General features: G+C 51.6%; 1 protein-coding gene across 2 annotated transcripts in view; it reads right to left on the bottom strand.

Annotated features, from left to right (window-relative positions):
• Window positions 1-1,986: 1,986 nt before the first annotated feature.
• SHISA9 (shisa family member 9) overlaps window positions 1,987-26,092 on the bottom strand; it is a 291,935-nt gene continuing 267,829 nt past the window's right edge. The window contains exons 4-5 of one of the 2 annotated variants that reach the window (XM_007529528.3): window positions 19,477-19,524; window positions 1,987-4,419 (exon numbers count right to left, since the gene is read on the bottom strand). In XM_007529528.3, coding sequence (XP_007529590.2) covers window positions 4,061-4,419; window positions 19,477-19,524 — 407 coding nt within the window. In that variant the 3' untranslated portion in view covers window positions 1,987-4,060. The remainder of the gene's footprint in view (window positions 4,420-19,476; window positions 19,525-26,092) is intronic. The other variant, XM_060172953.1, reaches the window with a different exon arrangement.

Consider the following 26,092-nt stretch of genomic DNA (forward strand, 5'->3'; position numbering starts at 1 on the left):
GACAGCACACAAAGGGGAGAGATATTTGGATGTAGTAAGGGTTATGTGTGGAGGGGAAGAGAGGACTAGGCCTGGAAGACAAAGGGGGCAATTATGTATAAATGTAGGCAGATAGCCATAGAGATGACAGTTAACCCATGTCTGCAACCTTGGCAGAACTGTGGTGGTTTGCACTGGAGGGACTGGGGATTCAGAACTCTGGTGGTGGGAACAGTGTGGAATTATACCCTTGTTGACATGTCATTTTGTAAATCAATATTGAATCGCTAAAAAAAAAAAAAAAAAAAAAGAAATTGAAGGACTTTGAAAGAGTACACATCAGCCCCCAACGGCATCACATAGACACATAGAATCAGTTTTATTGCCAGGTAAGAAATTCATATTAATATAGTGAATACATATGTTTACAAATAAACATTCTTAGAAAACAAACAAATGTCTTTTTTTTTTCATCATTGTAGGAAGTGTTATTGGTCTCATAAACTCTGCAGTTGTTGACAAGTATTAACACAGGTTTACTGGCAGAACATACGTTTACTAAAATATTCGCACATAAAATATGCCCCGTTTACACAAAAAAAAACTGGGGAGGGGAGGAGGGTTAGGGGGTGCCAGGCAGAGCCCTAGGCAGATGGAGACTGGGGGGGGGCGGGCTCTGGGGAGAGGACGGAAGATTCTGGTCCCATCAGGTCAAGTGTGTGTGTGTGGGGGGGGGGGCGGGCAGGAAGGAGGGGTGTTTGCTGGGCGCGGGGTGGGGAAGGGGAGGTCTCTGCTCTCTTTTGCTTTTTCTCTTCTCCATCTCCCACTTAGGCTTTGGGATCCCTGCCAATTAAGGGCAGTTCCAGAAAGTTCCATAAGGCACCCTTCAGGATCCTCTTCAGGGGGATCATAAATGGTGGCTTCATTCTCCCAAGAGGGGACCCCAGGATGAGCATCCCTGCCACAGACTCCAGCCCAGGTGACAGTCACTAGAGAGAGGAGAAAGGGGGAAAACTAGAAACCCTGCAAGATGGGGTGAGCTACCCAATCAGGACGTGGTCGAAGGATGAGACTGAGGGCCAGGAGCCAGAAGAGCGACGAGGGGAGTCGAGAACCACAGCGTTTTGGGACTAGAGGGGACACCCCTCCAGTAAGCTAGCCCGTTGTCTGCTGCTGTCTGGGTGCTGAGCCACTAGCGTGCACAAAGTGACCGTGAGCAGCACAGAGACACGGCGCTAGCTGACACGGGCTCTGGGGTTGGGGTACAGGGGGCCCATTAGGGTGAGCGCCTTACCACGTGCAAGCCCCCAGGTTTGAGCCCTGGCACCACATGGGAGCACCATGGCACTGAGAGAAGCTCCATGGATAGTGGAATAGTGGAAGAGTGTCGTGGTGCCTCTCTCTGAAAAACAAATTGGCACAGGGTGGTAGAATGAGGCATGCACAGTGCTGGGGGGGGGGGAGGTGTAAGCCCAGTTTCTGGCCCCGCCCTGGCAACTCTTTCTTTCTTTTTTCCTTTCTTTCTTTCTTTCTTTCTTTCTTTCTTTCTTTCTTTCTTTCTTTCTTTCTCTCTTTCTTTCTTTTATTATCTTTATTTATTGGATAGGGACAGCCAGAAATCGAGAGGGAACGGGGTGATAGAGAGGGAGAGAGACAGAGAGACACCTGCAGCACTGCTTCACCACTCGCAAAGATGGGGTGGGGGCTCGAACCTGGGGCCTTGCGCATTGTAATGTGTCTGCTCAACCAGGTGCACCGCCACCTGGCCCCCCTGGCAGCTGTTTCTATCTAGGACCTAAGGGCCGGTTGCTGCACTGTTCTTGGGCTCCCTCACTCCGTCATTCCCTGGGACGTCTGGCCCTGGCTTCCTACCGCCATGATGGCTGGGTACCTTCTTTCCAATGTGTTTCGAAGGTCTTGGTTTCCAGACAGCAGCAGGAGACAGTGACATCATCACAGAGACGTGGGCCTGAGGTGTTCACTCCTCTCTGGGGGGCTCTCGGCCCTCAGTCCCTACTGGCTGCCACCAGTCCCCTTTCTTTTCTTCCTTTTTCCCCATTTCTTTTTCATCTTTTTTCCTTTCTCCTTCTTTCCCCCTTCCTTCCTCTTTTTAAAAAAAGATTTTATTTATTTATGCGAAAAATAGGAGGAGAGAGAAAGAACCAGACAGCACTCTGGCACATGTGCTGCTGGGGATCGAACTCGGGACCTCATGCTTGAGAGTCCAAAGCCCTATCACTGCGCTACCACCTGGACCACTCCTTTCTCTCTCTCTCTTTCTTTCATGAGCAGAGACTTAGCTATTTAAAAACTGTGAAGAAATCTAATCTAGTCCCATATTTCTGATACCAGACTAAGAACGGGGGGGGGGGCAGGAGTGTGTGTGTGTGTGTGTGTGTGTGTGTGTGTTGGGAAGGGGCAGTCGGTGGAAGGAAGGAGAAGAAACACCTGTCCCCATGATTCCACCATATCAGATGAGGCAAGTCTTGGGGCTCAGCATCTGGAAATGCGTTGAGCCTTGGAGGGATCAGGCTGAGTGCAGGGGCCACCCCCAAACTGGATGAAAGCTGTCTTCCTAGGGACCCTCAAGGGACCTTTGCCCTGAGGACCAGCAGGGAGGGAATTTGGGGTGCAGGCTGAACCAGCTGAAGTATTTGGGGGAGGCAGCTTGAAGGGACCAGAGGAAGGACAGGGCCCAGGAAAGCTCCACAGGTCTGGGGGGCTTGAGGCCACAAGGGAGGGAAGAGGTCTTGGACTTCAGGTACCCCAACACTGCAGCAGCCCCCTTGGAAGGTTATGGAGGTGTTTGTGTGCTGGGGGGGGTCACTGACATAAAGAGGGAGGGCAGAATACATCTTCCACTACTGCAGAAACACAAGAGGGAGGGAGGCGGAAGGCAGGCAGGCTGCACAGGGAGACGAGACTGGCCAGGGACAGGGACACATTGAAGGCACCACCCACGCTGTGACACTGTCGTCCGAAGCAGCTGGAGTTGGGCAGGGCGGCGGCGGCAGCGAGGGGCCGGAGGAGGGGCTGGGGGTCCTTCTGGGAGAGCCCATCCTTCCCAGTCCGGTTTCTGTGTCTCTTGTCTGCCAGGGAGGCCAGAGAGGACCTTCTAGACCCCATGGGTCCTGAGGTCCCTGCCCACCTCCTCACTCTTCCACCTGGCATGTGGGGACTTTCCCACTTTGCTGTTTGTAACTGTTGTCATTTAATTGTCATCAGCGTGGATGTCCTGCCTGGGGGTCTTGGGCCAGGCATTCGCAGTCACGCCTGTCTGCTCAGTCTGTCCATCCTATCGGGCCTTTCTTTTTCCAAACCAGTGACGCCAGACTCTCTGACTCCTCTGCCGGCCATGTCTCCCATGCCCACGGTCGAGGTCTCTGTGGGAATCTTCCAGAATGTTCTCTCTTTCCCATCACTGTCGGTGGGTTTGGGGTCTGTTAATCGTGTGTGTGTGTGTGTGTGTGTGTGTGTGTGTGTGTGTGTGCACGCACGCTTGTGAGTTGGACCACACGTTGTTATTTTTTTGCTTCTGACGTGGGTGATATGAAAAGGACTATAAACAGAATCTTGGGGGCCAGTGACTGTCGGCAAAACTCCATGACCTCCCTGCCACCTCCTGGGGTTGGGAACCCCATTATGAAGTACAGTGGTTCCTCCTCACACCTTCCCTGTTCACCCCCTACACTGGCTCCTGTGCCCCCAAACTGCTCAGCCCTCGGCAGGTGGTGTATGCTGTCTGCTAGACCCTTTTCCTAAAATTGTGCTACTTTATTTTTCTTTGTTTCTTCACCATAGATTTCAGTCTCAAGCGAGAAGGAAAAAGACACGTGTGAGCCCCACAGTCAGGGGTGTGAGTGGGCTTCCTGGGCGGCAGACAGTGGGCCTGTGCCTCAGTTTCCCCTCTGCTGAAGGGCCCAGCCCAGCCGGTGTCCAGGCGGGTCTGCCCTGCACAGGGAGGCAGGCCCGGAGGTCAGGCGTGAATCCGGTCACCGGGTGTGGGGGGCAGGGGGTGTGGGGGGTGATATCTTGCCTCTCTAGGTTGAGAGTAGTCTCCGGGCCCCAGCAGGGCAGGGGCTCAGACGGTCACCTCCGTTTTGCTGTTGGTGATGAAGTATGGCTGTGGGGGTGGGTAGTGCTGAGGGCGAGGTCCCAGGGGGTCCCCGGAGCCCCCCTCGGCCGGGCCCAGCTTGCCCTTGTTGCCGTAGGCCTGACGTCGCAGGGACTGCTCGTTGGGGTCCCAGCCCTTGAAGTTGGGGGTGCTGCTATAGGCCAGTGGGTGGGGAGGTGCCTTGGCACGCGCCTTCTGTCCATCTGGGGGGACTGGGCCCGGCTCGGGGGGCTCCTCCACACGCACCGGCTGCAGAGGCAAGTTCCCCCGGGCCAGCTCTGACAGGTGCCGGCGCTTGGAGTAGAAGTCGTCCGTTACCTTGTCGGCTAGTGGGGCGATGGTGGGGGGGGGGGTGGACGTGGGGAGCAGGGAGATGGAGGTGGGCAGAATCGATGGTGAGACAGGGAGATGGAGACAGGGAGAGATATGGAGGAGAGATGTGAGACAGACAGAGACATGGTGAGACAGGTGGAGACAGGGAGAGATGTGAGACAGACGATGAAGAGGTGATGATGATGCAGTGGACAGTGAAAGGGAGAGATGGTGAGACAGAGAGATAGAGACAGAGAGAGATGTGGGAGGATGGAGACAGGGAGACATGGTGAGATGGGGATGGAGAAGGGGAGAGGTTGTTGGAGAGTTGGCAAAGGAAGGGAAGAAAGAGTGGAGAGAGGGAGAGGAGAGAAAAAAAAAGAGAGAGTTAGGATTGATCGTCAAGAACAGCATCACAGGGGTGGGGGTCAGCAGTCCACAGAGAGGCACCAGGAGCAGACAGAGGGCAGGGGGCGCCCTCCCCACTGACAAGAGCAGGACCCCACAAGGACGACGCAGACCTGAGCCCCAGTGTGCTGCCCCCACCCCCACCAGCCAAAAGCCGCAGAGACAGCAGGTGCTGGCGAGGACAGGACACTGAGCAGCTCTGTGAGCAGGAACGCAAATATGCCCAGCCTCTAAGGAAAACAGTAAAGACATTCCTTACAAAACAAACAGAGAGACCACGTGAGCCGGTGACAGCACTCGGAGCCCTTCATCCAGTGACAGGAGAGCACAGGGATTGACTGCCAAGGCTACCTTCACCCCATCCTCACAGCGGCAGCCCTGCTCTCTGGAACTACAGTTTAGAAGCAACTGCGATGCACTTAAAATACTTTATTTACTGACTTACTTTGGAGAGAGACAGAAGAAATCGAGAGTGGAGGGGGAGATGGAGAGGGAGAGAGACCACGTGCAGCCCTGCTTCACCAGTCTTGAAGCTTCCTCCCTGCAAGTGGGGACTGAGGGCTTGAACCCAGATCCTTGCACACGGTAATGTGAGCACTCAACTGGGATCACCACCCTCAACCCACTACTGACCTTTGATAATGACAAATGGATAAAGAATCTATGGATATAGATAAACAAATAAATGGATGGATAAAGAATACACCAACACAGGTGGGAGTCGGGCGGTAGTGCAGCGGGTTAAGAGCACATGGTGCGAAGCGCAAGGACAGGCATAAGGATCCCGGTTCGAGCCCCTGGGTCCCCACCTGCAGGGGAGTTGATTCACAGGTGGTGAAGCAGGTCTGCAGATGTTTATCTTTCTCTCCCCCTTCTGCCTCCCCCTCTCTCTTAACCTCTCTCTGTCCTATCCAACAACAATGACATCATCAACAACAACAATAATAATAACCACAACAACAATAAAAATAACAAGGGCAATGAAAGGGGAAAAAAAAAGCCTCCATGGTCAGTGGATTCGTGGTGCAGGCATCGAGCTCCAGCAATAAATCTGAAGGCCAAAAAAAAAAAAAAAAAGAATACACAAACATAGGGTCTGGGTGGTAGCACACCTGGTTGAGTGCACAAGGACCCAGGTTCAAGCCCCCAGTCCCCACCTGCAGGAGGAAAGCTTCACAAGTGGTGAAGGAGGGCTGCAAGTGACTCTCTGTCTTTCTCCATCTCTATCTCCCCCCCTCAATTTCTCTCTGTCTCTATCCAATAAATAGATTAAAAAAACTTTAAAAAGGATACACAAATAAATATATATATATATATACATGCATATATAAGTACATACATACATACATATACTCAATGGAATCTGACTGTCACTATCAAATGACCTCGCACTTTTAGGGACAAAAGGTCTGGGACCAGGGGTGAGTGCACGAAGTGAAGAAGTTCAAGCAAACTACCAAAGGGCTTCGCTCAGATGTGCAGCATAAGTAACATGAGCAAACAAACTGGCAGCAAACCACAGGATGAAATCAGAGACCACCTTGAAGTGACCATCACCAGAAGGGGAGGGGGACAGGGCTCATTTGGGTTGTGAAACAGGCCCTACAAGTTTGTTGTGCATGTGGGGAGTGGTGAGCACACATGGGGAAAGGAAGCTGTCCCCCTAAATCCTGTGACATTACAGAGCAGTGATGAACTCCAAAGAAGCACATTTCCTGAGGGCTGGGTGGTGGTGCACCTGGTGTTATATATAACGTGCAAGGATCTGGGTTCAAGCCCTGAGTTCCCACCTGCAGAGGGGAAACTTCACGATTGGTGAAGCAGAGCTGTTGGTGTCTCTTTCTCCCTCTGTATCTTCCTCCTTCCCTCTCCACTTCTTTCTGTCTCTATCCAATAAAAAAAAAAAAAGAATAAAAAGAGACACTCTTCCCCTCCACCACCCCAACAAGCATTCCGCCACCAATGCTTTCTGACAAAATACACTTGTGGTTTCTTCAGTGTCATGGTGACACATTCTCAGAGAAGAGATCAGGTGTGTTGAGAGACATTTTCATCTGCAGCCTATCCCTGGCCCTAGCAGACAGTCATTCTTTCCTCCTCCCCACAACGGACACTCATTTGGGGTCTTTTTAGTAGTATGTCTGTTTGCTTTTAGCAGTGAGGAAGATCCAGACTTAAATCCCAATACAACTGCTTTCTAGCACTGCAAACCAGCCCGAGCTGCTCAGCCTCTATCAGCCTTGGCCCTGGCATTAAGGGCCATAGCTGGGACTAAAATATGTAGACTCCATGGGGCTGTTTTGGAGAATTCAAGGGTAAGAACTCTAGTGAGAAGAGCCTGTGAAGCCACCACAATCGTTACTATTTCCACAGTAGCTGTCACTTCTCCGCTTTGTTAGAGTAACTGACAAATAGCAACTTAGAGGTCGGGTGGTACTTCACCGCCTAGAACTCTTCAGATGAACCAGCCTTCCTTCTGACCTGCATCCAAGTCCTGCCAGTATTCTGCAAACATACATGAGGCAGGGGTGAGTATCTTCTAGGCAAAAGCTCTCTTTGTGTTCGGAAGCATTCTATAAATACTTTCTTCATCTGCAAGGACACTGGCCCACTCTGCTCCGCCCAACCAATCAGGTCACTCACTGCTGCTTTTTGGAAATAAAGTTCCCCCCGGGGTGCGGACACATCCCTGGTTTTCCTACTGTCCCTGGCGGCTGCCTCTGCCCAGGACAGGAGTTTTGTAGCCCTGTGACAGGTGGCCTGGAGCTCTGCTCTCCAGCTGTGAAATGAATCACTTCCGGTGGGCTTAGCTGGCCACAGGGCATAATTTGATCAAGGCTCTTGATACACAGCAGTGACTATACTACAATAGTCAAACCAAACTCTCTGCAGTAATAAATGATTCCATTTCTCTTCTTTGATTATACCAGAGCACTGCTCAGCTCTGGCTGTTGGTGGACCTGGGGACTGAATCTGGGATCTTTCCCTTACAAGTCCTGTGTGCTACCTCTGTGCAGACAGCCAGCCTACCAACCCTTTCTTTCCTTCCCTCCCTTCCTTCTTTTTTCTTCTCTGTTTGACAATTTTATGAGACCTGTGCTTTTGCTTACAATGCATTTATGACCCTCTAGACTTTTTACATGAACTTGCTATCTAGCAATAAAGTTTCACAATTCCATCTCTCAGCAGACTGGGAGCATTTTCTGGCCCCTCATCCACACTCCCAACATCCCAGAATGCATGAATTTGCGTACATGTACGGAGGCCATTTTATTATTTTTTAATTTTTTAAAATGTATTTATTTATTGGATAGAGACAGAGAGAAATTGAGGGGAAGGGGAGATAGAGAGGGAGAGAGACAGAGAGCCACTGCAGCTCTACTTCACCACTTGTGAAGTTTTCCCCCTGCAGGTGGGGACCAGGGGCTTGAACCTGGGTCCTTGTGCACTGTAATGTGTGCGCTTAACCAGGTGCACCACCACCTGGCCCCTAGAGACCATTTTATAGCTGTGCCTAGGATGCTGGGGTGAGTGAACAGGAAAACTCATGGACTTGGGATCACACAGACCTGATTTACTGCAGCCTCGGGCCAGTCACCTGCACCCTGGAAGTAGGACGGGCCTGGTTCCAGGCCACCTCATCAAAGCCAGGAGCTCCTGCAATGGAGTCACACTGGTTTGTGGTGTGTCCCAGTATGGTTACACTTGGCTGTGATCTATCAAGCGTGCAAGAGCGCTCTGTCTGGCATAGCACCGGTTACACTCTCATGAAATACCAGAGCGGCATCGAGTGAGCATGCGCTGTTGGAGAAATGGCGCCTGTAGACTTGCTTCATGTTGGTATCCCACAGATCTCCCATGAAAGAAAAGAAAACCCCAGTACCTGCAAGGCACAGAGAAGTAGAAGAATGCAGTGAAACAAGGCATATCTGCTTCTCCTCTGAAGGGGAACAGAGATGCCAGCGCTGCTGTTGGGCTGCCTGTGAGGGATGAATAATCTGGGATATACTGGCTGCGGTGCACAATTCTGGAACTTGGCTCTTTAGGGATTATTATGTCTGTCTGTTTGCTGGCTTGTGGAAGTGGCCTGGATTAAATACATCATGGGTATTTGGGCATAGTGCACCTGGAGAAGTGCATACATTACCATGCTCAAGGGTTCAAGCCCCGTTTCCCCACCTGCAGGGGTTCTGTTTCACAAGCACTGAAGCAGGTCTGCAGGTGTCTCTTTTTTTTTTTTCTTTCTCTCTCTCTCAGTCTCCCCTCCCCTCTCAATTTCTTTCTGTCCTATCAAGTAAAAAAAAAAAGGGGGGTTGGCTACCAGGAGCAGAGGATTTGTCAAACAGGCACTGAGCCCCAGTACTAACCCTGATGGCAATTAAAAAATAACAATAAAATGTCTTTTAAAATGCACCATGGCTTGAGAACTGGCTCTGTGCCAGCATCTGCTAAGGTCCAAGGAAGGAGGCGTGTCCCTCCCAGCCAGCAACCCTGCTCGCTCCACGTGTGCTGGGTGCTTCACTCGCCTTGTGAGGTCACCGCAGAGGTAACACCCTTGGGGAAGTGACAGAAATAGCACCTCCCAGGACAGGAACACGTGGTCTCTCACTCACTTTGAAATATAAAGAATGAAAACCTTAGTGTCTGAGTGATGGCATCACACATGCACTAAGTTCCAGCACTGCAGTCAGTCAATCATCAGCCAATCAATCAATCAATCAATCAATCAAATGCTTTTCCAGGCATCCAGTCTCCCCCAGAGCCTATGATAGCAAGCAGCTGTGACAACACAGGCAGAGGCAAGAAAGGGCTTGGCAGAGAACAACACCATGGGGGACTGGGGTCCCTGAGTGACAGCTGGGAGGACAGCTCCCCATCACCTTGGACCACCACCACTTGGGACATTTCCCAGGGACAGTCCACTTCTTCTGTCTAAACCACTGCATAATGGGGTCTTACTGGCTAGTGGGACAATCCTTTCTTTTTATTCATTTTGTATTTCATATGACATAGGACATTTTCCATGAGAGAATGCCTCTCACTCTGGTCCACAGGGCACCCGGAACAGAACCAGCATCTTTAACCATGTAAGACCTGTCCTCTACCAGTTTGAACCATTTCTCCAGCTGCAGTATTTACTTTTCATTTGTCAAGGAATATTGGCCGCATCTCTGTGTTTTTTTTTCTCCTTTACAACCTGAACTATGTAAAGTAAAAGATGGGGAAAGGGTTTGCATTACTTTTAAAAAGAAAGTACTTAGATGTTTCTCTCTTCTTTTGAAACTCAAGCAGATTACCCAGGCTGCCTCAGTGGTAGAGGCTCCAGGCATGAGGCGGACGCTTTGTTTCTGTGGCCAAGGGTATCTATCCCCTGTCACCTGGCTCTGGCTGCAGAGGCTAGGCTGTCTTGTGACCCAGCTCCTGCAGGGGCAACATTGTGCTTTTGTCGAGGAAGAAAGCTGGAGGGAGAAGGCCAGAAGCTGGCGGCTGGGTGGCCCTGACTGGAGGACCCCCACAGGAGCTGGGCTCTGAAGCAGTGCATCCCCCCTCTCCCGGCTGGCTGCGGCAACCCTCTTTGTGACCACAGGGAGCCCTCTGCCAATGGTGCTGCCTCCAGGCCTCTGAAACCACAGCCCCTTGGTCTCTTCCCTATGGCAGGGCAGACCTGCTGTGCTCTCTGCATCTTTTCAAAGGAAGTAGCACAAAGGACACAGACCTCTGCTCTACTGATTACAGCCCCGCTCTCCCCACTCTGCATTGCTGCTCCCTAAAGGGAGAGCTTTGTTTCTCACATTCACTCACTGCAGAGGACCAGGGGGAAGTGACTCAGAAGCAGGACACAGGCCCTGCGTACACAAGGTCCCAGGTTCAATCCTCAGCACTACCTGTGGCGGAGCTGGTGGGTACTATCTGGTGGTCTATCTGTTCCTGTTCCTGACAAAAGATCCCTTTATTAAAAAGAATATATAGGGGGCCAGGTGGTGGCGCACCTGGCTAAGCACACACTCGCATCACAGTGAGCAAGGACCCAGGTTCAAGCCCCCTGGTCCCCACCTGCAGAGGGAAAGCTTCACGAGTGGTGAAGCAGGGCTGCAGGTATCTCTCTCTCTCCCTCTCCCCCTCAATTCCTGTCTCTATGCAATAATAAATAAAAACAAAATAAATTAAAAAAATGAAAGAAGGAAAGGGAGGAAGGAAGGAAGGATATATAGCAGGCTAAGGCAACAGTATAATGGGTTCTGTACAAGACTTTCATGCTTGAGACTCTGAGGTCCCAAGTTCAATCTCCAGCACCACCATAAACCAGAGCTGAGCAGTGTTCTGGTCTTCGTGTGTGTGTGTGTGTGTGTGTGTGTGTGTGTGTGTGTGTGTGTGTGTGTGTGTGTGTGTGTGTGATTAACATGAAATAGCCAAAATATTTTTTTTTTAAATATATAGCTAGAGATTTTTTTTTTTTTTTGCCTCCAGAATTTTTGCTAGAACTCAGTGCCGGCACTGCGAATCCACTGCTCCTGGAGGCTATTTTTCCCCCATTTTTGTTGCCCTTGTTGTTATTATTATTGTTATTGTTGTTATTAATGCTGTTGTTGTTGGATAGGACAGAGAAATGGAGAGAGGAAGGGAAGACAGAGAAGGGGAGAAAAAGCTAGACATCTGCAGACCTGCTTCGCCAACTGTGAAGCGACTCCCCTGCAGGTGGGAGCCAGGGGCTTGAACTGGGATCCTTACCCTGGTCCTTACACTTTGTGACACCTACAAATAACCCGCTGCGCTACCGCCTGACTCCCACTAGAGTTTTTTTTTTTTTTTTTTTTAATCACTTTCCGTTCAACCTTGGGTGAATTTTCCCCTTTTCCTATTTGATTGGGGAATTCATAGTTTACAGGATAGTTGCTGACACATGGCTACGATTTCCATCTCCCCATGATAGGTGTCCACAAAGCACTCTCACCCTCTAGTCTATGACCCCCGCACCATCATGTACCAGGAGCCTAAGCTTCCCTGCTTGTCCTCCCTCCCAGGGTCCTTTGCTTTGGTGCAATATATCAAACCCAGTTCCCCAAAGAACACCAAAGCTGGCTGCAGGTAGACTGCCTTCCTCCCACTTGGCAGCAACAAAGGACCCTTCCCGGCAGCTGACCACAGGATAGGGGAGGGCTGGGACAAGGATGCAGGAAAGGTGTCCCCACTCTTCTTGTGGGACTTGAACGCCCACCCCCACTCCACACCCAGAAAAGGGGAAGATTCTGGGCACACTGATGTGACTAAGGGACAGGATGCTCAGGAGGGGCTCAGGGCTGCTCTCCTGTACCCTACAAGATATAGAGGCACCCCCTCTTACAAAGCCACCCAGCCAAACCCAGTGAACTTCCACATCTGATGGAGAGGGGATGAGCCAGGAGGGGGACATGCCGACCACCACAAGCCTCGGCCTTGAGCCCTCCATAGCCACTAAAAGCCTGGAAGGAACTGGCTGGCGCCAAGATGGTGCCACACTGACCACGAGGAGGACGATGTCCACCCTGGCCAGGGTACCTGAGGCAGCAAAGGTCAGGAAATGGCTCAGAAAATGGAGGACCCTGAAGTCCAGGAAAACCCCATCTTGTCTAGGGAACCCTCTCATTCCCCTGCCCTATAACTAGACTCTGCCTATCCCAGGCCGACCGCCACATAATCTGACTCCTCAAAACAAGTATTTATGACTCACCTAGAATCTACTCTCATTCCCTCTGAGTATGAACTTTCATTCCCCTCCCACCCCTCATCCCCCCAAAAAAATTCCACCTGTCACTTGCTGGTGTCTCTGTTCCTCACTTATGTCCTGGACTCTGACAAGAGAGGTACAAGTTCTCCTGCCTGAACCCCCTTCTCTGTCATCTCTCGCCAGGAGCCAAGTAAACACCCTTCTGGCAACACAGCCAGCTCCCAGATCTGGGGGGTGAGTTGGGTGGGACCAAGCAGACCGCCAAGTCAGCTGAGCTCCCAAGGCAGGGAGTGAAGGCAGCAGAGAGGACGGGTTGGAGTGCTGAGGGTAAGCTCGGCCACTGCCGCCAACTCCCCCCTGGCAGCAAAAGAGCCGGAGGAAGAGTAGCCATCATGAGAACTCAGGTCAGGGGCTCCCAGCACCACCTCCTAATGGGGTGGGGGGGTCTTGGAAGGGGGCCGGAAGAGGGGCAGGAATGCTGTGAGGTCCAGGGGCCCCCTGCTCCCATGTCACAAACACGGGCAGACGGGCTCCTCTACTACGTAGCCCCCTGAGCCCAGTGAGTGCTGACTCTACCACCGTGAAGCCACCATCCTGCAGGGCTGAGACCAGGTGCCAGCTCCCCTTCACTCACTCCCATTCCAGCAGGAACCCCTCACGCAGGCACGCACGCACCACATGCCTCTTCCATTCCCACCAGCAAACTGGCGACTGACATCAGGAAACTTGCCAAAGCCAGAGCTTGACAGAACAAGGTTTCGGGGTGGGTTCCCCATCCCCCCCCTCCCCCCGCACACACTTCATCCCTGTGGCTCCCATCTCCTCACCTCCAGTGAGAATGGCCCGATCAAACCACTGTCCTTTTCTTTCTGAGATGGCTGGACAAGCCTGTCAATCAGGGCAAAAGCCTGGGACGCCCACTTACAGAGAGGGAAAGTGAGACCCTGCAGCCTGGGGCTGGGGAGAAAGCACAATGGCTCTGCAACAGACTCTCGTGCCTGAGGTGCTGAGGCTACAGCTTCCATCCCCAGCGGCTCCAGGTTCCATCCCCAGCACCTCCATAAGCCAGAGCTGAGCAGTGCTCTGGTCTCTCTCCCTCCCTCTCTGTCTCTTTATGCATCCTAATCCCTGGGTAACTCTGTTTAAAATAAAAAAGTAATTAAAACAAGGATACCCACCTGACCATTTCATGGGACAGGAAACCCAAGATTCCAGTCCAAAGACAGCCAGTGAAGCAGACCAGGGGGCATCTAGAGTACAGTTTTCCTACCTGTTACTGGGGCATTTTATTTATTTATTGGATACAGACAGCCAGAAATCAAGAGGGAAGGGTTGGAGAGAGAGGAAGAGAGACACCTGCAGCACTGCTTCACCACTCATAAAGCTTTTCCCCTGCAGGTAGGGACCAGGGACTTGAACCTAGGTCCTTGCGCATTCTAACATGTGCACTTAATCAGGTGTACCACTACCTGGCCCCAGTTCTTGCTATTATTTTAAATTATGCGTTTACATGAGCTAGACCCAGAGCATCACTCTTGCAAATCTTGTATTGTGCTGCTGTGACACCTTCTGGATGCTGCTACTTCTCTCTTCTCAAAAGAAATTTTTACTTTATTTTTCATTTCTTATTTTAGACACAGAGTCAGAGAGGGGGGCAGAGCACTCAATCTCCTTCAGTGTAGTGGGGGCTGGGCTTGAATCAGGGTCCTACACACGGCAAAGCAGCTCACTATCCTAGTGAGCTTGCTAGCACTAGAGAATTGGTTTGGTATTTATCTTATGAGAGAGAGAGAGAGAATCAGAACATTATTCCAGCAGATGTGACCTCAGGAATGAACCCGACACTTGCAAGTTCAGTGCCCCAGCCTCAGCACAACCTCCCTGACCACTCAGTGTCTCTCTAGAAAAGATGGGGGGGGCGCACTGGTGTACCTGATTGAGTACACACATCACCAGGCCCAAGGAGCCAGGTTCAAGGCCCCACACTCTCCACCTGCAGGGAGAAAGCTTCACGAATGGTCTCTGTCTCTTTCCTTCTCTATCTCCCCCTCTCAATTCCTCTGTCTCTATCAAGTAAAACAGAAAGGGGAAAAAATAGGCACTGGGAGTGGTGGATTCATAGAGCTCAGACCAAGCTCCAGCAATAACCCACGTGGCAATTAAAAAATATTAAACAAAATAAATAGGACAGCAGGGGGGCCTGGCAGTGGCTCACTTGATGGAGGGCACATGTGACAGTGTTCAAGGATCTGAGTTCAAGTCCCTAGTCCCCACTTGCAAGGGAGAAGCTTCATGAGTGGTGAGGCAGGTCTGCAAGTCTTCTCTCTCTCTCTCTCTCTCTCTCTCTCTCTCTCTCCATTTCTGTCTCCATCCATAACAGACAGTGTGTGTGCAGTGTTTCCTGGGTGAAGAGAGTGCCCTGCACGAAGGCAATGGGTTCAAGAAGTGTGTGTGTGGGGGGGCAGGCCTGCCAGTCAGTGCAGTGGTGACTTTAGGTGACCTGCTGTTCTGCCTTCCTGCCACCTTCTGCCCTTTGGCTCCTCAGAAACTCTTCCAACTCTAACTCGGGAGCCTGTGGGATTTGAGTTTTATTAAAACAAACAAACAAACAAAAAAAAACCCCATGCAATACCTCCCTCTCGCTCATCTGTTCTGTACCTCAGTGCTCAGCAGCAGACCAATAACCCCAGTCAGGAAATTGCAAACGTCTGAATCTCGTGAAGCAGCAGCAGAGCGGCTGCCCCGGAGCGCGTGAACCGTGGAGACAGAACCGAAGGCCTGGGCGCTCACGTCCGTGGCCTTGCGCCTTCTGCAGCGTCTCTGCCATGCACACGGATCACTGAGTCAGATAAGTTTTTCTTAGAGAGAGGGGAAAAAAAAAGATTTATTTAGCAACTACTGGGGGTGGGGTGGGTGAAGAGAGAGCTCTAGCCGTGTCCTGCACTGTCTCACGAAGACTTGCTGCTTCTGGTGGCCATTTTTTTGGGGGGGTCTTTTTCCTTTGTTGGATAGGACAGAGAGAAATTGAGAGGTGAGGGGGGAGATAGAGAAGGAGAGAGATAGACACCCGCAGAACTTGCTTGTGAAGCTGCCCCCTGTAGTTGGGGAGTAGGGGCTCCAACCTGGGTCTTCCTCTAGAGCTGCCTGTACTCAGCCCCTCAAGTCTCCAGGGTGCCGCAAAGCTGGGGGGGTCCCTGCCTTTCATACCCCATTGCTACCTTAAAAAAAGTTTCATGAGAGGAAGGGAGAAAGAATTTCAGAGCATCGTTCTGGGGCGTGTGATGCAGGGATCCAACTCAGAGCCTCATGCTTGAGTCCACCTCCTAGGCCTCCCCGTTGATGCCTTCCTCCTCCTCCTCCTCCTCCTCCTCCTTCTCCTCCTCTTGCTCCATCTCTAACTCCCCCCCCTCCCCCTCCTCCTTGGAGGTTAATGGTTTCCAGTACAGTGGTTCACACAGGGTGCAGTGTCTCATTTCCCTATCAAAGATGTCTGCAAAACACTCTCACCCCCAATTGCTCTGCTTTCCCACCATGCTGTGGCCCCAGGACCCCAAAGCCTTCCTGGATATAGATTAATGCCTTTGTATATGAGAGAGAACCAGAACATCAGAACCAGAGCATCTGGTGCACGTAATGCCGGGGATTGAACTCTAGGACCCCAGCTTGCAAGCTGAGGGCTCTGCCGCTGTGCCAACACCCAGGCTGCTCTTTTTCACTTTTTCATTTCATTTCTCCAGTTTCCCTAAAAAATGAGTTAGCATTGCCCCACCCTCCTAAGTGTATCTACTCCCACCACACGCCAGGCCCTGGGTCCCCCCTTTGAAAGTGCACCTCAGGGCCAAGCAGTGGTGCACCTGGTTGAATGCACACATTACCATGCACAAGGACCCAGGTTCAAGTCCCTAGTCTCTACCTGCAAGGGACAAAAAAACTTCACAAGCAGTGAAAGTGTCTCTCTTTCTCTGTCTCCCCCTCCCCTCTCAATTTCTCTCTGTCCTATCAACTAAATAAACAAGCCTTTAAAAAGAAGAAGAAGAAGCATACCTCTTGGGCCTCTGGTAATATGTGTGCTTAACTGGGTGTGCCACCACCTGGTCCCCTGCACAGTATGTCATGTAACCTCCACCCCTCCCCAAAGGAAGGTGACAAGGCAGGGTCTTTTTCATTTTCACCATGACAGATGAAAACTAAGCCCCACCGATGGAGAGGGACTCTGTATGGCAGGGGATAGGGCCCCACTGCCGCTTGGGGAGGTGAACCGTGTGTCTCTACAGGGCAGGAGAAATCAGCCCAATCTAGGGAGAACGGAACCACTTCCAAGCGCCAGTTTGAGGCCAGCCCAGGAGCCTTCCTTCCCTCACCCCAGGGAGAGGAAGATGCGCTGTGGCCTCCTGCTTGGTGACAGGTCTCTAATGGCTCTGTCTTTCCCCTGAGGTGGAGGGGGGAAAGTTTATGTCTCAAATTACGAGGTCTGTCATGTTCCAGAGTGTTTGTGCTGCTTAAAATGGACACTCACATGTGAATGTTTCTCATCCTTTTTATTTTTTTGCCTCCAGGGTTATTGCTGGGCTTGGTGCCTGCACCATGAGTCCACCGCTCCTGGAGGCCATTTTTCCCCCTTTTGTTGCCCTTGTTGTTGTAGCCTTGTTGTGGTTATTATTGTTGTTGTTGATGTCGTTCGTTGTTGGATAGGACATAAAAAAATGGAGAGAGGAGGGCAAGACAGAGAGGCAGAGAGAAAGATAGACACCTGCAGACCTGCTTCACCGCCTGTGAAGCGACTCCCCTGCATGTGAGGAGCCCGGAGCTAGGGGCTCGAACCGGGATCCCTACGCCAGGTGCACTTTGCACTCTGCGGCATGTGCGCTTAACCTGCTGCACTACCACCCAAGCCCCGAACGATTCTCCTCTTAGGTGAGGCCCACAGACCTGCCTCTCTCCAGGAGCCCAGGATCCCAGTGCAAGAATGGGTGGTGCAACTGTGCAGCTCTGGCTCCCTGGCCAGATGCCCCTCCTCAGAACCCCCAGTCCACAGAGAGATGTCTGGAGACCTCATCACAGGCTCTCTGTGTCCTGACAGCGTCTCCCCACTGCATCTGTTCCTGAGGGTCCCCAAAACCACAGCACCTGGTGGCCAAACCCTGCGGCTTTACTCATGGTTTGGGGGGGGGGGTGCCCAGGAATCTGGGGTCTTAAATTACTTTATTGTGGGGGCTACATTACAGGTGCTGACACATGGGTACAATTTCTCACCCCCCCCAAGATAGGTGTCTGCAAAACACTCTCACCCACACTTTAAGTCCTTTCCTACTATTATGTTGAAAGACCCCAAAGTGCCCCACCCCACACCCCCAGGACCCCCTCCCTATGCTCCCTCCCCACAGCACTTTACTTTGGGGCGATAAACCACGACCAAGGTTGGCACTGTGGTTAACCTTTCTCTCTTTGCTTCTTGTATTCTTCCTTCTCTGTTTTGGTTGATGTCACTTAGCGTGATTCCTTCTTCAAGCTCCACCCAAGATGAGGCAAAGGAGGTGACTTCATCCTTCTTAACAGCTGAGTAGTATTCTACTCTGTGTGTGTGTGTGTGTGTGTGTGTGTGTGTGTGTGTGTGTGTGTGTGTGCGCGCGCGCGCCTATCATGACTTTCTTAGCCGCTCCTCTACCACTGCACACCTAAGTTTGGATATTATAGCAGATACCATGAACTATTATTTAGAAGGAAAATCCTGGCAGAACTCCTTTTGATCTAGGGATCTGGGTTTTAGCAGGTCTCTGCAAGATGCTGGAATTTGCTCAGTGAGATCAGCTTTCTGCCCCTTCCTCCTCACTCTCAGGGACTCAGCCATCTCATTTCTCTCTCTCTCTCTCTCTCTCTCTCGCTCTCTCTCTTGTTGTTTCTGTCTTGGCAAATCAGGGCCCTTCACAAGCATGATTCCACCCCCCCCCCCGACTACTTTTTCTTACCAAGAGGGAGACATACCACACAACACCAGAGCTCCCCAGGGTGCCACGGAACCGCCCATAGAGTGCCAGGGCTTGAAGCTGGGTCACACCCCTGGCAAGTCATGCACCTCCCCTGGTGCGCTATCTCTCATTCTGCCATCTCTTGCTTATCCCTCTGCACCACTGGGTTTTCGCCATCCACCAAACCTTCCCCAGTTTAGGCCCCGCCCACCTGGCTGAACGTGACCCCCCTGACCTTAGTGGGTGCCCCCAGTCCCAGCCCACTCTCCCCAAAGCCCAGCTGCACCTGAAAACCAAAACTGTGTCTGGAACACATGGAGACAGTCGTGCAGCCTCCTGGCTAGAACCCTGCAGTGTCCTTTGAATCCCCCAGCTCAAGGTCACTCAGGGTCCATCCAGCCCCTAAGCCCAAGATTGTGTCTGTTCACAAAACAAGTTTGTCCCAGGCCCAGCCCCCAGATTCAGCTCAGAGATCCAAGTTCACTGCACGAGGTCTGGCTGAGCCCCCAGCTGCCCCAGGGAAGTTGCAGACCACACAATTTCCCCAAAGCTGGACTGTCCCCAAGGCCCAATGATGACTGTTGTCGACCCCCCCAGGTGGTGTTTCTGGTCCCTTGTACCCATTGATCCGGGACTTCACCAGGCTGCTTTTGTAGCTTTCAGAGCAAAACCAAGATGTCCTGGGTGTCTTACCTAGACTGGCTCCTGAGAGTGGCAAGCCCCTCCCAACAGTGAGAAGCCGGAAGCCAGAGGGACACACCTTCAGGTGACAGCCGGGGCACACATCCCCACCACATGCATGTACACACACACACACACACACACACACAGGCACAGAGGACACCTCGCACTGGGACTCAGACGGACTTGCAGACACACGAGTGCATAGGGTCACACACAGGCACGGGGACGCTCTCCACCTTCATTGTCAGCTTCGACAACACCTGGACAAAAGCGCCAGAGAAGATAAAAACCAAAAAGTCGTACGGTACCTTTAGGTGACTTAAGTGTCGCCACTGCCCAGTCACCATCAGAACTTCCTAAAAGACAACAATTGAGAGATACCAATTGGTGCCCGATCTCCTCTGCACCCCTACACCTGGGCCCTGTGTCGGCGGCCCCAGCTGCAGTCTTTGGGTGGGAAGACAGGTATCTGAGGACCCAGAGACACAGCCAGGAATACTGTGAAGGTGCTGTTATGTGTGTGCAAGGCTTTCTGCAAGGTTTGAGAGTCATATACAGAGTGTGACACCCCACATAGGATCTAAAGAACACAACCCCCTCAAAAAAAAAAAAGAAAAAGAGAGAGAGAGACCCAGTTGCTTCCAGCCACACAAGGAATAATTCAGAGGTACCAGTCTATATTCTAGCTCTCCAAACAAAAGGAACATTTGCACCCTACTCCCTACCCCCAGAGGTCCCTTTGGGGAGTGGTAGCTCTCTATGGAGGGGCAAGGTTTAAGTTTTGATGCATTTTGGCAGTAAGTCTCAGTCAGAGAGGGGTGGGGTGTGTGCACCCCTGGTCCCGGGTCCAAGGCCTGGCTGGCTCTGTCCTCTGCATCATCAAGGGCTCGGTCTCAGGGCAGGTTTGCCCTAGTGTGTGTTCGAAAAAAAAAAAAAAAAACTTATTATTATTACAGTTATAATTTCCTTGTGTTCAGCACTGCTTTCTAGATACATGAATGGCTTCATGTTTTTCCAAGGAGCCACTTTTCCTAAAATACAGAGATTCCCTTAAAGGCTAAAGGGGAGGTGCTGGCTGGGGAGCGCACGTGCTTGGACATGCATGTTACCATGTGCAAGAACCTGGGTTGGGACAAGCTCCCCCAGTCCCCGCCTGAAATGGTGTGGGGAAACGTCATGAATGGTGAAACAGCGCTGCAGGATTGTGTCTGTTCACAAAACAAGTTTGCCCCAGGTCCAGCCCCCAGATTCAGCTCACAGATCTAAGTTCACTGATGCACGAGGTGTAAAAAAGAACAGGGAACCTTCCAATGGAGGGGATGGGATACAGAACTCTGGTGGTGGGAACTGTATGGAATTGTACCTCTCTATCCCACAATCTTGTCAATCATTATTAAATCACTAATATTAAATAAATGTTTAAAAGATGGCACAGAGACTACAACAACTCAATAAGGTCCTACTATGTGCTTGGTGTCTCTCCCCTTCTCTGTTTCCCAATGGGTGATAGAGATTTCTCTCTGTCTCTATCCAAAATTAAAGTTAAGGAAAGAAAAAGAGAAAGAAAGAAAGAAAGGAGAAGGAAAGAAAGAAAGAAAGAAAGAGAGAAAGAAAGAAAAAAGGAGGGAGGGAAAAGGCTAAAAGGATCAAGCTACTTATCTGGGAATCCTGAAATGCTCAGAAATTTAGTTTAGAAACTGTTGCTCCCAGTGGAATCCTGTTTTCAGATGTCCTGCTTGAGACCTAGGGGCGCCCCAAGACGCAGCTCCTGCAGCAAAGGACGGTGAGAACAACTTGATTTAAGCCCCATCTGGCTCCTTGCAGAGAGTCTCCTTTAGGTCAGTTTCAACAGTGTGGAACAAGCCTCCCGATTGGCTGCCACTCTGGCCAATCAGCGTGAGCTCCTCCCCTTTCCTTGCTCAGGGTCTATTGGCAGTGGAGGCCTTGTCCTGGGTGCAAGGAACACTGATGGGGCTGATTGCACAGCACAGATCCGCCCCCATCTCAGCCTTTCCGACTGGACTGCCTGGCGTGCCAAAGGATGCTCTAATTGCCACCCTCCACAGAGGGGACATGGGAGTGACTGGAGAAATGGACAGAGTTAAAATTAACTGGGATCCGCCTAGGGGTGAGAGGCTGCTGCTTCTTTCGAAGGCAGACGTGGACATCTGGAACTCAGGGCGTGGATCAGACTTTTCTGAGCGGTTAGACTCAGGCCCCGGGGCTCCCTGAGTCACTGAGCCCAAGGAATCACGCGATTCCCCAAGGCCAAGTCATCTTCGATTGCCTTGAAGGCAGAACCATCCAAGAGCACCTTTGTCCCCAGCATCTATGACGGGGCTCAGCGCTGACAAGTGACTTTCACTAACCCACTGCTATTGAGAGCATTTAGTGAGACGGCATGGAGCCCATGTCCAGCAGAGAAGCAATTACAGAAACCAGAACTCCCACCTTCTGCACCCCATAAAGAGCTTTGGTCCATACTCCCTGAGGGAGAAAGAATAGGGCACCTTCCAATGGAGGGGATAGGATACAGAACTCTGGTGGTGGGAACTGTATGAAATTGTACCTCTCTTATCCCACAATCTTGTCAATCATTATTAAATCACTAATGTTAAATAACTTTTTCAAAAGATGGCACAGAGACTACCCAACAACTCCATAAGGTCCTACTATGTGCTTGGTGGCACTAAACATCATGAGGAAAATACTGTTCAGGGGAACAATTCAAATGTTTATCAAGAGGGAATGGGTCTAGTGGGCTGGGTGGTGGCACATCTGGTTGAGCTCAAGCTTTACCATGTGTAAAGACCTGAGTTCAAGTCTCCAGTCCCAAACTGCCAGGGGGAAGCTTCAGGTGTCTCTGTTCTTTCCCCATCCTCCCCTTTCCTCTCTGTCCTGTCAAAATAATAAATGATGAAGGGTATAAGATAAAGGGATTCTCTGGGTGATGAAAATATTTTGCATCCTTCCTGGGGTGTTGCTTAGCGAGGGCCATGCTATGGTGAACTTATGGTCTGTGAACCTCAGTCTGTGCCAAGTGTACCTGAGTGGCACTGCTGACTATACTCAGCATCTTGGGGAACTTGGGTCCTCCAGTAAAGAAAAACACTTGAGGGAGCCACAGGCAGTGGTGTGCCTAGTTAAGTGCACACATTACAGTGGACAAGGCGCTAGGTTCAAGCCCCTGGTCCCAGCCTGCAGGGTGGTGGGGTATGGTGAAGCAAGGCTGCAGGGTGTCTCTCTGTCTCTCTCCCTCTCTAGCTCTCCCTCCTCTCTCAATTTCTCTCTGTCTCTATCAAATAAATAAAGACATGCTATTAAACACTCTTCTAGAAAATCAAAAAGACAGAGAGTGATTTGGGAGGTGGGTAGGGAGGTGAAGTGGGCAGAGAGCTGGCCTTGCAAGCATGAGGTCCTGATTTGGATTCCCTGGCAGTGCATATGCCAGAGTGATGCTCTAATTGCCTTCTCCCTCCCTTACATCAATAGTCTATTTGTCTTCTGGGTTGGTTATATCCTTCTGATGTCATAGGCTGATTTGTGGAAGACAGAAATTCTCTCAGGAAAGAACACAGGAATCTGACCCACCATAAGCCTGGCCTTTGCCACTTGTTAAAAGTGCAACTTTGTGGGGGCTGGGCAGTAGCACAGTGGGTAAAGCACACATGGCGCAAAACACAAGGACCGGTGTAAGGATCCCGGTTCGAGCCCTCGGCTCTCCACCTGCAGGGGTTCGCTTCACAGGCAGTGAAACAGGTCTGCAGGTGTCTATTTTTCTCTCCCTCTCTCTGTCTTCCCCTCCTCTCTCCATTTCTCTCTGTCCTATCCAACAACAACAACAGCAATGGAAACAAGGGTAACAAAATAGGGAAAAAATAGCCTCCAGGAGCAGTAGATTAGCAGTGCAGGCAACAAGTCCCAGCGATAACCCTGGAAGCACACACACACACACACAGTGCAACTTCGGGAAAATCTCTGAACCCGTCCAAATCTCACACCCCACCACCACCACATCTGCAAGGTGGTAGAACTTAAACCTATCAAAAAGGCACTCTTTGGGAGTCCAGTGGAACCATCCCTTTCTGCGATGACCTGAAAACAAAACAAGGCAGCAGAAGCCAACCAGTGACCTCCTGAATCTATTGGCTTTTCACTCGCTCTTCCTGCAGACTGAGAGAGGGAATGCCTGCCAACCTGCTGGGTGAGTTTTCAAGCATGCTCTTGGAAAATGCAGGGTGGCATTGGCAAAATAGTTCAGTCATTGCCTGTCAAACAGCAAGAGAGAAAGTCTTTTCTCATTCAAGGTTCAGTTAGAATGAAGGCACCAGGGCATTTCACGGCTGTTGCTGGTGCCCCCAGCCTTTCTCTCCTGAGTGATCAGGACACATTCAAGTATCTAAAGGGAACAGGGTTGGGGACCTTTGGTGGCTGGGGGACTCGGCTCTGAGGCACTCAGGGGGTAGAACTGGATCTGGGACCTGTTTCCTGCTCGCAACCCCACTGGGGATTCGGGAAAGGGCAGCTGGTCTTAGGCCAGTCCTGCTGGCAGAGCCCACCCGCTTGGAGCCATCTAGAAACTCTAGGGACATAAGCATCAGGAGCAATGCAGACACGACAGAGCCCTAGAGGTTTTCACCTGGTAACTAGTCCTCACATGGGCGACTGAGAGGTCGGGGTGCTTAGCTAGACTGTCGGGGTACACTGGACTTGGTCTATCACAAGAGGCTGTTCTTTGGGGCTAGGTGGTGGTGCTCCCTATGGAACACATCTGTCATGCTCAAGGGTCTGGGTTCGAGCCCCCAGTGCTCGTCTGCAGGGTGGGAAGCTTCACAGTGGATGAAGCAAAACTTCTTCTACTCCTTCTCTTTTCACTTTCTCTCCTTACCCTTCTTCCTCTTCTTCTCCTCCTTCTTCCTTTTCCTTTCTTCCTCTCCTCCTTCCTCTTCCTCTCCTTCTCCGTCTTCTTCTCCTCCCCCTTCCCTCTCAATTTCTCGCTGTCTCTATTCAAGCATACATTAATTAATAAAAGAACTTTGTTTTTAAAAAGGAGGTACTTCTCAACTTGGACTTCGGTGGGGGTGTTTCTGAACTCTCTCCCCCACACTTCTGGTTCCCTAAAGAGCACCCCAGGTGGGTGGTAGTGGCCACGGAGGGGTGGCTGCTCCCTGTCTAGGTGAGAGATAGGAAGTGTGAGGAGGTGGGCAGGTGGGCTCCTTGCAGGTCCAGCACAGGAAGGCAGGTCCCTGCTTGCTCACGCGCTTGTGGGTTTTTGCAGGTTCCCGAGGTGAGTCTTGAAGCCCTTTCCTTCACATGGTGGTGAAGACAAAGGACCCGGATGTCTGCCTTTCACTAAACAGCTGTGTGTCATAGGATCCCCGTGGGTCTTAAATACGACTCACAGACAACTCGAGTCTGGAGATGGTGAGTTGCAGCAAAGTGTTTCATCACTGATGCTGGTGCCCACAGAGCTCACTGATGTGCTGAGGCCTACTGTGTGCTGGGCAGTTTTCCACCCGCTGTGCTACTGAATCAGCTCCCTACCCACCCAGACTGCTATCTGTGTATTATTGTCGTCTCCAATTTACAGGTAGGGAAACAGACCCGAGGATATAATTCTGCACTGGACACTTGTGCTGCAATGACTTGACAAATATCTGAGAGCTAGTGTTTTCGTTTGTTTTTGCCACCAGAGCTATTGCTGGGGCTTGGTACCTGCATGAAGAATTCACTGCTCCCAGCAGTAACTTTTTTCCCTCTCCTCCGTCCTCTCCCCTCCCTTTCTTCTTCTCTCCTCTTCTCTCCTCTCTCCTCCCCTCCCCTCCATAGAACAGAGATAAATTGAAAAAGCCAGAGCCCTGGGAAGAGGGGGCTGAGTGAGCACCTGAGCTGGGTGTGGGGAACCCAGATTGGGGGCTGGTGCAACAATGTTCATCAAGGGCTCTTGGCTGTGGCTGCCTTCCCCCTCCCCATGGAACCATCCAGAGAGGCCCAGTGCTCACACCTGGACCCCATAGTTGACCCGTTCTATCAAGACGGTTGGGGTGCAAGGATCTCTCTCCCAGCTTCCCAGCCTGCTATGTGGACAGTGCAGAACTTCTGCTCCAGGGGACTCTGAGCTGGACCCAAGCAGTGGCCAGTCAGGAGCCCCTGGCTCCATAGTCAGACTTGCTCCCTCAAGGGGTCCAGGAGGGGTTGAGGAAGGCTAGTGCTGAGGGGTCCGGGTCAGCTCCGCCCCTGAGGCTGGCAGGTGTGGGGCAAGTGGCAGCCGCGGGTTCCTTCTGTACATGGGGCCAGTACTGGTGTCGTCAGCTCTGGGCTGCTGTGAGATGAAGCCCTGAGCCTGTGAGGCCTTGGGCGATGCTCTGTGCTTGGGGTGGCTCCCAGCTGCCCGGCCCTCGCATACTGCCATCCCATGCACACATCTGCCCACTCCTGGGGGACATGCACACATGCGCGCGCGCACACACACACACACACACACACACACAGCAAGGCCTGGGAGATCTCCGACACTGCTCAGGTCCTCCGCTGGTTCAGGGACCATGGAGGGCACAGGTTGGAGGTGTCAGGGGGGGGCCCAGTGAGTTTCCAGGGCCTCCCACCCCAAAATACCCCCACAGGCAACCCTCAGTCACCCACCCTGCCCCACACAGCTGGACTGGACCTGGGTCTGAGAGAAAGCAGCTGAGAGGGGGACTCTGGTCCATAGTGACCTGTGCCCCAGGTAATGGGATCCAAGGTGCATATGTACATTGAGAGAGAGCGAGATATGAAAAGACAGGTAGGGAAAGAGACAAAAAGGGGGGAAGGGAGATGGGAGAAGGAGAGTAAGAGAAGGAAAGAAAGAGAGAGGGATATGGAGAGACAGGGAGAGAAAGAGACAGAAGGAGACAGAAAGAGGAAGGAGGATGGGGGAAGAAG

This window comes from Erinaceus europaeus, chromosome 15 (assembly GCF_950295315.1).
Source record: "Erinaceus europaeus chromosome 15, mEriEur2.1, whole genome shotgun sequence".
Classification (NCBI taxonomy): Eukaryota; Metazoa; Chordata; class Mammalia; order Eulipotyphla; family Erinaceidae; genus Erinaceus; species Erinaceus europaeus.